Here is a 15,505-nt window from a genome sequence, read left to right as displayed (position 1 = left end):
GGTCTAACTCCACTGAAAGCTGTTGCAGCACCCTTGCTTGGAAGGAGGAAATGTGCTGCAGTTGATCACCTCTAGATCAGCCCTTTATTTCCATTCCTTTATGCTCAGCTGTGCTGGATGATGCAGATCCTGCTGTTCCCTGTATAGAGCACGATGGCAGGGCAGAACTGCACAGACAGGGCTGTTCATTACTGCTTGCCTGCCTACAGTTTGGGGCAAAGCACTTCCTGGATTTGAACCATTTTGTTACTACTAAAAATCCACTGTTCTCATTTTTTCTTGCTAGTTTCAAAGGGGAGTAACCTGGAGGGAGAAGCCGTGAGCGTGTAGTGAGGTGTGAGTTCAGTTCCCATCATGGCCCAGGATCTGCTGACGTGCAACAGCTGCGGACACACGTACTCGTCCCATTGTGTTTCCTCCCTCCTCTGCCTTTTCTACCAGGTAGTTACTGGGCTGTTGGACATTCCTTGCATGAGTGGGTGCAGAGAGCTCCATGGCTGATGTCCCTTGGCTTGCTGGATCAGGGGATGTGTGTGCAGGCTGCAGAGTGTGGCAGGGGCAGGAGCTGAGGGAGCCAAAAGGTTGCTCAGTGTCCTGTGTGGCAGAGGCTGCACCTGCAGCACGTGGGCTGCAGCTCTGCAGGGCCAGAGCAGCTGCCTGGAGCTGGTTTGGTTCATTAATTTCTTCCCTCCTCACCAAATATCAATTAATGCAAAACTAGCACAGTGGTTCCCCTAAGGGAATTAATGTGAGGGATTTCACAGAGGGGTTTGAATTCATGAATCATTTTCAAGTGGCAGACAATTCAAAGCTGACTGTAATGAGTAAAGTTATCACCAGTTTGTTTGTGGTGGGATGGCAGTATCTTCTTAAACTATCACTACTTCAAAGCCATCTTGGTTTTAGAAGCCCGCTGGTTTTCACCTGTTTGTATCAGAATCATCACTTGGATCTTGGCTTCTCCCTGTCTGTGGTAAGATAACCAGGAATAAATCTGAGCCCATACCTTTGAAAAAAGCTGATTTACTGCACGTGAATAGAAATGCAATATTAGAGTAACAAAAATCTCATAAAGGTGAACCATGGTAAAGGCTGTCTTGTGCTGTGATGTTGGGTGGCTGTTGGACAACTGGTCTAAGGTGGATTTCCTGCAAACTACAATCTGAGTGGATATGTAGGTTTTGTTCTTTGGGGCTTTTGAGCCTGCATGTCCACAGGAAAGTTGCTGTCCTGGCAAACTGTAAAGTTTTCTTTTACACCAATGTCTGGTTGTCCTGACCTTTGGAGAGGACACAGGCTTGCACCCTCATTCCAGTTTTCCTGCTGGCCTCAGTGGGCTCCTGTGAAGTTTGAGGCAACTGACCTACAACTAAACTCGTAGTTGACCCACAGTGCACCAAAGATGGAATCCCTCGCCCAGACCCACGTAACTGCAGTGCCTGCACTTGTTGCCCCTGTACCAAGTGTTGCTCCACTGTTATTAGAAATGTTGGTTTAGATAGTCCTCTAGGAAAAGCCCTGTGATTCCAGGTTCAGGCCTTGATGCAAGACCATGTGTAAGCTACATTCCTAGTCTTCAAAATCCCTGAGTTTTGGTAAAGGGCTCTGAAATTTACAGTGAATTCTGACTTCCATGAGTTATGCCTGGCTATTTTTGATTGATACTCCTTATAATACTCAGTGGGTTTTAAATTTCTTCAAACTTTAGGACTAATCATATGACAACCTGCTGCCAAAATCTCATGTGTTTGGCTCCTGCAGTAGTTTGTGTTGGATTACACTCTGGGTTTGCAGGTTTACCATGTGTAATGGGCATTGACTTTATTGCTGTCAGCCCCTGTACTTACTGCACAGTGCAGATGAAAATCAGGTTGAGCTTTTTGTTGGTGGGTGAGTCTGGGAGTTGTGAGTGACATTGGAATCGTCAAGTTTAAGTCAAGTTCCAGATCCCAGCCTGTGCTTTTCCAGAGCTTCATCTCCTTCTATACAAGTAGTTACTTGTGCTCTTAGTGGTTCTTACCAACCTCGTGATTAAAAACTTTAAAAAAAAAATCATAGATACTCCATTAGTAATAATTACTATTACTATTCCATTAGTACTATTAGTACATTAGTAATAATTAGTACTCTTCAATTACTGAAATTTGGTGATGCACTTTATTGTCTTTACTGTCACCTCTACTATTTATCAAGTATTGATCAATGTGAATATTGTAAGGTGTAGTAATAATGAAAAATGTTGCCAGCATAGCTCCTGAACTGTAGCTCTCACACACGTGCCAACTTTACCTACGGAGCTACCTCATGAGGGTGCAGTGGAGGTAACTCTTGGAAGCAAAGGGATGCCTGGAATTCCGTTCCCAAGGCAGGGCAGCTCTCCTGCATTAAAATCCCCTGAGGGTATTTCAGTGAAACTGCTCCCTGGTTCGGTGGCACCTGTGGGTAGGGCATGGCCAGGGTTTGACTGCTGCCCTGTTTGCTAACTGCAGCAGTATTCCACTCCTGCCCTGAACCCCTCCATGTTGTTCGAGTCCCGGGTGAATGGGCTCTTTCCACCTGCACTTGTTTTTTTCTAGCTTGGAGCACCTGCAGATGGGCAAGGCTGGGTGAAGGCTAACTTAAAACAAATGAGATGTAAAGGAGGGGGTGCCCAGGCAACACAGAGCAAGATAAATGCATGTGCACAGAAGGAACAGGAGTTACCTTGCTTTCCAAACCACACCACTTGAGCCAGAGTCATTTAAAACCAAACACTGCCAGCTGAGAGAAAAGAATTTATTAGAAACTGTTAAACACTACACAAAACTAAATTTTAGAGTATTTTTTTTCAGTAGACAGCACTCCAGCCTACATACACAGTACTGTGGACTTTGGACAGCCACCGTGCTCATAAGGTATATCTTTAGGATGAGACATTCAAGCAGCATGCACAGTGAGAACGGGAAAGGGGTGCAAGGGAAACCCTTTTGATTTGCATAAGTTCACAGAAGGTACACTTTTGTAATTGTTTCCCACAAGGTAGTTTGGATTGAGGGAATCACCACTACTCCAGAGGCAGCAAGGGCGCTCAGCTCCCCACCTCTGCTCTCAGCTGGTGCATGTTGGGAGGTTTTCAGTAGAAGGTGTTTCAATAAATAGAATTACACCTTTCATCCTACTGGAACACAACCAGGACTCCGAGGTTGCCGAACTCCCCTTCTCACGCAGAGACCAGCAGAGACCTCGCTGCTTTTCAGCAGAAACAGGAGCAGAGTCTACAGATTAAGGCAATGTATTTCTTTAATTCAACATAGAAATTGTAACAAACTGCATATTTTCTGATAAATTCTGAAGTATTTAATTGTAAAATATAAAGTTACTGATCACATGCTACTCTATTTGGTATTCTTCATTAGGTTTTGAAATACAGTGGAGCATCACTATAGTCACTGCCCCAACAACGTGGAAGCCAGTGACATCTTCTCTTCCACCCAGGAGCTGCAAAACAAGAAACCAATCACCCCTCCCTTCTCCCAGTTCAAATCCTCCCTTGTTTCTTCCACCTCCCCCAATTTCCACCTCTCTTCTGAAAGAGGAAAAAAACCCCTTGAAATATTTGACTCCTGAAAGGAGCTTTATAGCAAGGCTCAACTGTATAGACTAGAAAAAGATATAAAAGTGATTAAAATCCAAAAATTCAGAGAAGGAAAATGTATTAAAGTACGCATGGCGTGATAAACCAGGATACACATAGCAATTTGCTACATTTTTCAAAAAGTGCTAACCAATTTTAGCTTAAAATAATTCAAGAGATCTTACAAATTGCTATCATAGTGTAAAACTGAGTATACTGAAAAGCCTAAAACCTGACTTGACTGTAGAAAATGTATTATATCTGTTTCTAATTTACATAGCATTTGTATTTAGGCACACAAAAATAAATATAGACAGTCAAATGCTTCATTAAGTCTGCAGAAAGTTACAGTTAAAACCAAGCAATCAACTGTTGTGACAAACATCATGCTTTTACACCTCTGTCTCTACGCCACACATGTGTACACGGGTGGATATCCCTTATGTCATCCTTAGGCTTCTGCAAAAGCTACTTAAAAGGTGAGACTGTTTTCTGCCAAAAACAGGTAATTTGGGAACTACTGGCTACAAAGAGATAATTCCTCAGAAATGTCAACTGATACTTTCTGTTAAAATGTTTTGTTCCTGCTTCTGGGCCAGGAGGCTTTGGGCTGGATGGAAGCCAGGGTGATCCAACACCAAAGGCTGTTATGGCACAACAGGACTGGAGGGTTAGTGACAAGATTTTAACAGCACTGTGTAAGAGTAAGGGAACAAATCGGAGTAAGGCTCCTTGGAGAAGGATCTCAAGCTGTTCTTTTGTTAAGGAGCACATGGTGATTGCAGTATTCCAGCAACCCTCCCTGCTGCTGCCTCAGTAAAACTGCTTTTACCTGAGTTCTAAGCTTTCCCCAGGCACATCCAGTGACCTGACAGCTGTTTTTAGAATGCTTGTGGTACCTCTAATAACTTGTCTCCAGTGCTCAGGGAAGCAGGAAGACACTTGGCTTCCAATGGCATGGGCTCACCAATACCAGTCTGGTGATTCATGCCACAGTCCCTAATTAATGGAGAAAAGTATCATGCAGCTGAGACTGGCACAAATGGCAGTCTCTGGTCAACTGGAAACCTAACAATAAATTCCAGCTTTCTTGATTTTACTTGAAGAAGAAACTTTTCTGTTTCTGAACATCTAGCTTTGGTACACTAATTTCCTGCTAGCCTAAGGGCATAACCTAAACTGAGGTTCTCAGCGTGTGGTGACTGAGGGCTTTCAAAACATAAAAATTATTCAAGTTATCCCACTATCTTGAAACAAATTAAAAAACATCACAAACAATACCAAGCAGCATAATTTTTATTTGGTGTTACAACAGCTGTGCAGCACCCATGCTTTTGGGCACCACATTTTACTGTTTATGACTTTTCTTTTTGAAATCTGAACAGTTGTGTTCAGACAACTCTATGTGCTTTTTTAATATACACATTGTGACCCCTGCATTCAGCCTGTCCAGTTAACACTAGAAATATTTGTCAAGGCAATTAATTATTTTCTCTTTGCTATAATTAGGGAGCAATCAAAAGAAAAATTTTACTTTAATCTGACTGATCACATGTACTGTACATACCTGTTCCAAACCCAACGTACTCAAAGTTTCTAAGTTAATGCACTCTCTTATTCAAGTCAAAATGCTGTACATCTAAGTATCCACACAACCGTACATTCCTAATGATTCTTCTTTACACCTTTATTCTTTTTAGAAATCTGTTTTTAAAAAGGAATAAAGAAGTTGCCCTGCAGATCTATATTTCTTTAGAACAAAACATCATACTCTACCTTGAAAAATAATTTTATCAAAACCAAATTCAAATCACTGTCATGTACAATTTTCAGTTAACAGTTCACATTGAAATTGCACTTTGCAGATAGAATAAAACTAAAAAATGAAAGCATATTCTATTTCCTTTCACAGGAGACTGCCTCTTCAGGATTTTTCTTCCGTGAATGCTTGTATTTGTCTACATATGCTTTCACTAGATTTGCCACTTTTGCAGAATTAACTTCTCCACTTTTGCTATGACAAACCTGCAACAGTTTAAAGAACAAAAACGTTTGAAACATTTCCATTGATTTGCCACAGTCCCACATTATTAATTTATTTCCCGACACTTCTGATTCTTCCATCCCAGGCAAAACATTATTTTAAAACTCCTGATACTTTCCAATTGCTCCCTAAATACTTCTGAATTCCCATTCAATTCTTCCACACAATAACCAGGTTCTGTTCTGAGAAGCCAAAGAAAGCTCTTGTGGATGGAGAAAGAAGAAAAGTATTTTTGCTTCTCCTTCTTCCCCCTTTCCAGCACCAATGAGCTGTTCCCAGAAAAATGAGAAACCCACCCCAAAGCCTGCCCCAAGGTGAAATGTGTGCAGCTTGGATTACTGGACCCACTTACTTTATCTACAGCTTTCCGCACAATTTCTTTGTATTCCTCCTTGGTGATATCTTTGTTTTGGTAGAAAGGTTTGATCGCCAGCTTGACCTCTTGTGCTGCTTTTTCTTGAATTAACAATTTCTGAAGAGAAAACAAACTTGAGTGTTATATTTCACTGCCTATGTATCCTTATCAATCCCAAGTTAAAACTTTACAGGAAAAAGGTTGCTACAGAAGATTAGAAAACCACCCCCCCCCCACACACACATTTCAGCTCTCATGGGAGCTGCCTGTGCTCTGCTAAGCACAGAATGTTTTCCCATAGCAATTCAGGTGATATTTATAATAGTGCTGATTTAAAGAAGATTACATTAAAAAGAGTCAGAGGCTAATCTGTGTCCTGTGACAGCCACAAAAATATTACATACATGATGGTATGGAGTATATTACACTGAGGGGTTTCTGTCATAACTTGCTATTTTTTAGTACATCAAAATGCATTTATATAAAAATTAAATTTTATGTGTTCTAATGTAAATATAAAAACAGTGTATATAAAATATATGCTGAACTTTGAACTTGCCTGGTCCTTCTTCGAGCTATCTGCACTGGCTTCCACTGTTACACTTGCTTTGTTTTCTCCCAGTTTTACAGCTGCATTAGAGCTCTTCACGTGACCTGATGACGTTGCATTACCCGAATTTGGTCCCTGAACTGTTCCCACGTTTCCCAGGACTGCTGCTGGAGCAGGCAAAGCTGGAGCACTCATGCTGTTACTTACATGAGAAGCATTTGGAATACCCTGTTTTAAAAAGTTATCAGTAGTTAATACACCATTCTTGTATATGGCAATGTGCCTTTCTAGGAGTCTCAGCTGCTCTAGAATGAGCACAAATACTGCATGCTTTGGTTCATTACCTAACTTCCACACTGCCCATTATTATGGAAGGTACACACATTACATCCGATTGACTCAAAGAAAAAAACAAAAAGAAAAGCTTGGAAAGTAAAGCATCTTCCACGTCACCACAATGGCTGCCATTTTCTAGCTCTGATCCCAGTAATAAAATACCCTGCAAACAGGCACAGAGGGTGTTAGAACAAGGGGAAGGAAGTTTATGGCTGCAGAATCAACCTGATTGACAAAATAAGGCTGTGATAAATAGACATTTTCTAAAAAAAATCAGCACCTAAACACACCTGCAAAAGGTATCACCCAAAGCCACACTTGCATTCCTGCATCATACTGATGCTGCTTTGAAAACACCTATTTTCATGTTTGTTATCAGCTTGAACTTGCAAATATAAATACATAGGCAAGAGATGAAACACTAGCTGAAGGATCTGTTTTTCAGGAAAAGCCATTTTCTGGCCATTTCCAAACATCACCAAAAGGCACTGTACATACTTTGGAACTGAGAAATTAAGTAGCTCTCAGACTTCAGATAGAGGCCATTTTTAGCAAAAGCCAAGAACATCCTCCTGACATGTTTCTGGCAGGCTACACTAAACGCTGCTTTTTTGCAGGTCATCACCATTACTCTTTACACATCTGCATTTATCCATATGGAAAATAATGAAACAGGAATCTGAGCTCTTTGGAAAGGACATAGAAATGGAGCTGTTATAGTCAGCATGCTAACGCTCACCAGTGTGCTGTCTTCATTTTCCTTTCAACAGGAGAGACAGGTGGTGTCCTGCAGTATTCAGTCATTTCTACTGTGCTATCACTGAGGGGTTGTTGAATGAAAGTTCAAAGAAAAAGCAGCAGCAGCTGCAAGAGCATTCAGGTTCTTGGACACCAGTCCACAAAAGCAGGTAAGAGCAACAAGTGTAACATGGGCTTTACAACAGGTAAAGCTGCATTTTGCAGCAATACACAATCTTTACTGGAATTTATTTATTGCTGCACTAGATACTCATTTCAGAGGTTTGAAGCCTATGTGCTGACTACTTACATTTTTGGAGGTTAAATCTACTAGATTTCCAATTGTGAAAATATTTTAATTAAGACAGGAGGCATTAATTAAATCAACAAGCAATCTACCAGCATTTTAGTTCCAGCAGTACCTTGCTGGTTTACTTTGCAGTGTATTAAGTTATTTCATATGGCCTGTAACCCCACTCAGTATTTCCCACAGCACACAACTCTCCTTGTTGTAATTACTGTAAACAGATGACAGCAGTGAAAAGAGAGAATAATGTAGGCCATTTACAGTTCACTTCAGATCTTTACAGGTGATGCATGAAAACAGAGGGTTAGAAATCATTTGCTCACTTTTTCAACCTGGAATGTAGGGAAAAGTGGTTTAGGTTAAAACAGGCAGCAGCAAAAGAAAAGCACAAACCCCAGTCAACTCCTGAAGAGCCCTTATCATAAATGCAGTATTACGTCTTCTTGCAGGGCCATGGGTTCTCCTCCAAGTTGTTCATATTCTTTTCCTTGATACAAAAGCTCTTAATATAAACAGCCAGCTACAGGAGGAGCTCACATACATAAGAGTTGTTTTAAAGATATCTTGAGAGTCATAAAAAGATGGTCTGACCTGCCCTAAGCATGGCCGAGTCTTTTTGAAACTGGAAATAAAGTGGGAGTTAGGTCTCAAACAGGGCATGCAAAACCAGGAAAATCGGGTAAGAAGGTAGAAGTAAATAGCACCGAAGAGATCTCAGAAATTATTAATTAAAAAGCTCAAAAGATTAAACAGAATAAAAAATATGTGTGTGGGGAAGCCACTGAGATGGTGACAGCTGGAGAATGGAAGTGTGGAAGAAATGGGTGCCATGTAGTACTTGGCAATTTTCCTCTCTTGATAGACCCCCCATGGGATGAGAACTGCAACACAGAAGTTTAGATCACTTCCTACATGCTGCTGAAATGGTATTCAAGCATTTCCTAAAATGCTTAAAAATCAGGTTTGAAAGGGGAAGATTTAGTTTTGGAAGCAGGTCACTTCTAAGATAAAAAAGATAATGGACAACACTGATGAAATTTTTCAGTGTTTCATTACCACAGAAACCTGGTTATGATGCTGTATGTTGTTATTTTTTAAAAGCTACAACCCATATGCTCACGGAGGCTTCCACTTCAAATTTGGTGCAGAGTGGAAGAAAACAGGCAAGAGAAAAAGAAACTGCAAGTATAAATGTATGGTATTCAAGATAAAGAATCCTTAACTGGTATTATTTCACCACTGTTCTTGCCATGGCTTCTGATAAAGCATACCTGCAATTGTTTTCCATCTTGCTGTGATGCAATGTAGTTGACTTGTTGAGATGGTGGGGGTGGAGGTGGAGGCGGAGGTAATCCCTGAGAAATATTTGTGGGAGCAGCTACCTGTATGAGAGGCACTCCAGGAGGGAGGTGCATGGCCATTGGAGGGTGGATGTTGAAAGGATTTCGTTGCATATTCATCAAGGGAGGATGGACACCCACTGGATACGGGAAGATATTCACAGGTTGGTGCTGTGCATTCACTTGTGGCATTACATTCATTTGTTGTTGCATCATATTTATTGGTAACTGAGAACCATCATTTTGCTGGTTGCCTTGGTCTTTGAGGTTTGGATCTGCCAAAACAAAAAAATAGACAGTATATCAAGTAGAAATTCTGTACTTCATAAAGCAAAATGGGAGCCAGGTGTGTAAACTCTTAATTAGGGATGGATAATCAAAATCTTTCTATGATCTGAGTATTTTCAAGATATTGCACAGCACTAACCACCACACATGCCATGAAACCAAATGCTACTTTCAAAGTTTAAAAAATGTAGGTTACTATGAAAGCCTGCATTTTGAATTTGTTTTCTATACTTGTTCCCATAACAAATCCAATAAATTATTTCATCACAACGAAACTGCAATTTTTCAAAGAGCAGGAAGACAACATAATTTACCCAGTAAATTTGCCTTCTGCAATTGCAGAAGGTTAGTCACAGATTACCACATCAGCAAGTCTCTGCTGCTGATTGACACAAGCTCACTGTACACTTCTGGTAATTATAGAAATACTCTGCTGGGATTTCTCACACTGAGCAATAAGTCATCCTCAAACCATTTAACACATATTCATATTCAGAAAGAGTTGTTCAAAAACCCCTTCATGGTACAACAAGTAAAACCCAGAAGTAAAAATAACCTCTTCGGGTAGCAGGTAGCACTTCTTAAATTAATTACTTTGATATCCCATCTTCTCTTCAACAGAAGCCAAAAAGTTAAAATCTAGACACAAGCACCAAGACTTCCAGCAGTCAATAACTTAGTTTGGACAAATGATTGATATGCTGCAATTAAGATGTCCTTCCTTAGAATCCCTTCCTTGAGGAACTCTGTCATCTAATTCACAGGGATTGCAATCTAAGGCCTTACATGTCAGCCCAAATCCTCATTTGTAAAGATAATGGGATAACAGAATCACTGAGGTTGGAAGGGACCTACTGAGACTCTCTGCTTCAGCCTCCCTGCTCAAGCAGGGTCAGCAAAAGCAGGTTGCCCTGGAGGACCATGTCATGATGGCAACCTAGCCTGTTTTATCCAGTTATCAGAGATTGTTGTACTATTCTCAGCTTCTAAAAGTGAATAACAGCATGACTGCTCCTGAACTACATTAAAAAGTCTCTGAATCACAAAATGCTTTCAGTTACAGGTTTGGTACGTTTTCCCTGCAGCAGATAGAAGGGTGACAATGTTGCCTCAAAACTAGGAAAGCACTGATGCAGTTATCTCTCACAAGAGGGAGAAAACTGCTTGCATAAGGGATGAAAATGCATAAAAATGAAAGGCAAAACAAGGAGAGAGTGCAAGAGTGCAAGTCTTCAGTGTCTTCAGAAATGGATTTCATAGTTCTTGAAGTCAATCCACATCTATCTTTAAAGATTATTAATCAGGGCATTAGTAATCTGTGGATGACTTCTTAACTACTCAGAATCAATCTCATCCACAGTTCAGTTAACTTACTTTCTACCAAAAAGTTTATTTCTGTCAGGGCAGTTGTCTTTTAGATATAAAAACCCCTCCAAAACTGATTTAGACTTATATTAACATTTTGGAGGAATTTTAAAACTGAAATACCGTAAAAGCACTGGTTTTGTATTTATAAATTACCCTAGATTTTTAAAAGCATTTAAACAGGACTATACTTACCTAGGAGCAAGATAAACATCAATATGCTGCTTGGTCATCTCTAAAATCTGCTATGTGGGATTGCACAGGCAAATTCACGTATTTTTGAAACAAATTAGCCTTTTTAAACTTTTGCAGATGCTAAAAGTAACTATGAAGATATGCTTTCTCTTCAGCCAAATCAATTTACTTCAGCAGCACTCTTCAGATGCAGTCCTTAAACCCAAACTTGGGCTTCACACAAAACCAAGAAGCCATCAAAACACAAGAAATCACCACATTCCACCTTTACCCCTCCATATTGCAAAAAGAGTATGGATTCACCCAAAAAAAATTTTTAAAGAACTTATCAGCAGATCAGATCACAGGACAATATGACAGGATTTTGCTCAGCTATTGCATCTGTGCCTAAGCTATTATGCATCAAAACCATTAATACCTTGTTCAGGTGTCTCCTCTTCTTGTCTCATTCCCCATCCAGACTGTGGGCTTGATGAATTGCGTCCCCTTCTTGAATAATAATTCTGCACATCAGCAGGTAAAGTCTTCCTCACAGCCCAGCTGGATGCAGATGTCCACCCAGACCTGTCAGCAGGTGTATCGAATGAAAACTCTTGTTCATTCTTACGCTTGCATGGCTGCTGTTCCGTGAACCTCGAAGCTTCGTTCCCAGAACCATCTGAGTTCCCTGAGACAGGTTTTCTGTTTTGCCAGTGACTTTCACTCTGGTCTCCATACATAAAACCACTTCGGCCACGGCCACCTCGGCCACGCTGACCTCTCCCTCGATTCGGAATCCAACCTGAACCAAAGTTTTTATTCCAAGACTGTCCTGCATTATCATGCCTGCTCTCTTCCCAATGTGGTTTCTCTCTCTCTCTGTTCCTGGCTTCAGGAACAGAGTTTATCCTCTCCATTACCCAGTCTGGACAATCATTCCTCTGCTTATCTGAAGAACACTGATCATCGTTGCTTTTTTCTGTATTACTGTCCTTCTCTTTTTTAAGATTTTCATTCTGTTTCTCTTGATCATTTCTCCTGTATCGATCATTTCCTCTGGGACTTCTCCAGCTGTCATTTGTCCATCTGTCTTTCCATCGAGGTGAATGACTTTCCCTCTCATTTCTAGTGAATGAAGAACCTTTATTTCTAGTCCTAGATCGCGATCTTGATCTAGAGCGTGACCGTGACCTAGACCACCTCCTATTTCTTCTTTCTCTGTCACGATCTCTTCTTTGATTATCTCTATCACTGCTTCGAGACCTAGATTTTCGCCTTGGAGATGAATCCTTAATTCGTGATCGAGAAGATGATCTCCTGCTGTCCCTGACAGTTTCCCTTTTGGGAGATCGAGATGGTGGTTTTTTCTCATCTCTGAGTGTGTCTCTCTTTGGAGAACAAGATAAGGATCTCCTTCCTTCTTTCAGAACTACCTTCTTGGGTGATCGTGAGCTCCTGTCTCCAGTTGTCTCCCTTTTAGGGGACGGTGATTGAGATTTCCTTCCCTCTCTCCCAGAAGGAGACCAAGTTGTCGATGGAGAGTGAAATCTAGATCTTCTAGTTCGAGCCTTTTTCTCGTTTTTGACCTCTGGCTGGGACTCTCTTGCTTGAGGAACAGTTTCATCTTTTTCATCAGAACCTGATAGAGAGTTTCCCATGTCACACTGTAAGGAGTTCACTTCTCCTTGCTCTGTACTCTCAGGTGGTACTAACTGCTCAATCTTAAGTTCATTCTGGTCACTGCAAAACGAGTCACAGTCCATTGGTATCATTTCATTATTATCTTCACCAAAATGTTTATGTTCAGCATTTACTGGTGGACACTCTGAAGTTCCATCCTCTTCACTTTCTGAAATGGTGTTCTCTTTTGAGGGCTGTTCTGAGGTACTGTCCATAGAAATACTGTGTATTAATGCAGCTGGTTCTTCATCTTGAACAGGTTTTGTATTTGCACAGTCTGGTTTTAGTTCAGTCTCAGAATTATTTGTTTTCATGGCTTCAGGATGCTCAGGCAATTCACTTCCAGGGCTCTCCAATGGCTGATCTTTTCCCAGAGGTTCCAAATGTTCCAACAATTCATTTTCTGGACTAGCTATGGGTTGATCTACTTTTGTCAAAGTTTCTGTGTTCTCCATTAATTCTTTTTGAGGACTACATGATGTCTGATCTACTTTTTCAGAAGTTGCATGGTCACATACATCATCTTTGGGACTAGCTACTGTTTCCACTTCTTCAAGAGTATTTTCACAATTGCCCTGACTCTCAAGATCTGCATTTTTTTCAGTAACATCTTTTACTTTAAATTCCTGACTTTCATTTCCTAAAGTTAGTATTGGGAGTTCTTGGAGAGAAAAACTAACATCTGCATTGCCTGAAGTGTCTTCATCTCTGTCACATTCTCCTGTAGTTTCCTCAATTTCTGCATGCTCACTACAGCTTTCCAATCCATTAGCAGATTCTGTTTCTACATTATTCTTCTGTGGGAGGCTTGCATTATTGCTTTCATTATCTGACTGGTGGTCCTTATCTAAAGTTAAGACTGCTTCAGGCTCAGCAATGTCATCATCTTCCACTGAGCCACAGGGTGATTTTTCAGAACGTGCAGAACGTCTCAGTTTCTTTTTAACTGCAGGTGTTTGTTGTTTAATTGCTCTTTTAGACTTGCGTTTTGGAGGAGCATTCTCTGCTTCTGAATGAGTTTTATTCAGAGATGGGTTATTGCTCTCAGGGGCACTGCAAGCAGAACTGCTTGATCGAGGGGAGCTCCGAGACTGAGTCAGAGCCTCGTTTTTGCTGTTTCGTGCAGACCTTCTTGTAGGAGTAGTAGCAACTGATTTCCTCCTACTTCCTCTAGTACCAGATGAACCAGAAGCTTCCTTTTTCTCTTCTCCTTCTTGGGTACATGCAACAGCATATCCTTTGCCTAAAGATTCTAATAAAAACAGAAGACATTAAGATTTGATAATAACCATTTATCTGAACATATTTAAGAACATAAAAGGGCCTTCTGCAGCATAACAGATATCCCCAAATAATACAATTTAAGACTTAGTATGTAATACTGGCACAGCTTTTTTCCTTTTTTAAATGAAAACTGGTTGTTTTAAAGAGCAGAAACAAGGTAGAGTGACACATCAGACATCTGAACACACAGTTTAGAAGCAGTGCTGGCATGGCTACATGGACAGTGATAGCATGCACAGTGAAACTGTTATTGAAACGGCTGCTCAAAGATAGCCAGCATTTAAGCTGTTAGAAAAGTAATGAATTAACCACACACTAGTGTTAGCATATAGCAGTTCCTGTCACTGTAACACAGGCTTGTTGACATGAAGCACAGTACTAGAGAAAGGGACATCTTCCAGTGGCCATCAGTGGATGATCACATCTGCAGCAGTTGATCAGATACAGCAATGACAGTGCAAACTTATTCACCAGTTATAGGGCAAACTGAACTTAAACTCTGCCACAAGACACCCAAGGTGCCAGCAGCACCTACAGTGCATTAAAAAAACAAAAGCTCTCCAAAGAATGACTAAGGCACCTAGCAAGCAGCTCAGCTCTTGTGTTGATACTGCACTAATTTATTTCATGCCATCTACCATTCAACAATAGTATTGGTAGGGAAGCTAAGAGTTCACTGCACTGTCAGCTATGAAAGCTTCTGGTGGACAGCTCAGGAATTAAAGATTAATGATAATTAAGAAAATATACTTGAATGTAATACTTCAGAACTAAATTAATTTCTTGGGATGTCCATTAATTTGTTTCACACTTTGTGTAGATTTCAGGAAGCATCAAGGATGTGGTGCTAAAATGCATTCTTTCATGGCTTCAATTTCATACACGAACAGTGCAAACTAAGAAAGATTAATTGCTACAGATTTTGCAATAAATCTCTCACATCACAAACACGTGATTTTAACTCTGCACATTATTTCCCATGCTTCTGCTATGGCAAAAATTTGGCTAATGTATTCACAAACATATTTTAGAAAAGTAAGACTGGAATAAGAAAACTAAGTAACTGCAAAAAAGCCTTTCTACCACTTACTACTTTGTTAGCAGAACCAAAAAAACCTATCACTGTATTAAATGCAATCAATAATTTCAAGAGAATTAATTCCATAACCACCTTGCTAGCTTTTAAAAGAGCACAGGACTACAATCACATCCTCTGACCTTCCTTGCAAACACAATAATTTGCCTGAACATAAAAAAAAAAAAAAAGGCCTGGTTCTGGGTTTTGTATGTCCAATGATCAAATAATCACTTGAGAAAATGAAAACCAACATCAACTATATAGAAGATACCATGTATTTAAAAGAAAATAACATGATGGTAAAGAACTTCCAGAGGAATTTCAGGTGACTGACACTATTTCTGGTATCTACT

The 15,505-nt window shown here is 40.3% G+C and overlaps 1 protein-coding gene across 3 annotated transcripts in view; it reads right to left on the bottom strand.

Moving 5' to 3' along the window:
* Nucleotides 1-2,761: 2,761 nt before the first annotated feature.
* SCAF11 (SR-related CTD associated factor 11) overlaps nt 2,762-15,505 on the bottom strand; it is a 51,064-nt gene continuing 38,320 nt past the window's right edge. For 2 of the 3 annotated variants that reach the window (XM_071423551.1, XM_071423553.1), the window contains exons 11-15: nt 11,550-14,042; nt 9,215-9,558; nt 6,572-6,790; nt 6,010-6,129; nt 2,762-5,638 (exon numbers count right to left, since the gene is read on the bottom strand). In XM_071423551.1, coding sequence (XP_071279652.1) covers nt 5,510-5,638; nt 6,010-6,129; nt 6,572-6,790; nt 9,215-9,558; nt 11,550-14,042 — 3,305 coding nt within the window. In that variant the 3' untranslated portion in view covers nt 2,762-5,509. The remainder of the gene's footprint in view (nt 5,639-6,009; nt 6,130-6,571; nt 6,791-9,214; nt 9,559-11,549; nt 14,043-15,505) is intronic. The other variant, XM_071423552.1, reaches the window with a different exon arrangement.

This window comes from Agelaius tricolor, unplaced genomic scaffold (genome assembly GCF_023055355.1).
Source record: "Agelaius tricolor isolate 1412-34295 unplaced genomic scaffold, bAgeTri1.0.p SCAF_3, whole genome shotgun sequence".
NCBI classification, from domain to species: domain Eukaryota; kingdom Metazoa; phylum Chordata; class Aves; order Passeriformes; family Icteridae; genus Agelaius; species Agelaius tricolor.
The sequence above is the reverse complement of the archived record's forward strand: the minus strand, read 5'-3'. Positions and strand labels throughout refer to the sequence as shown.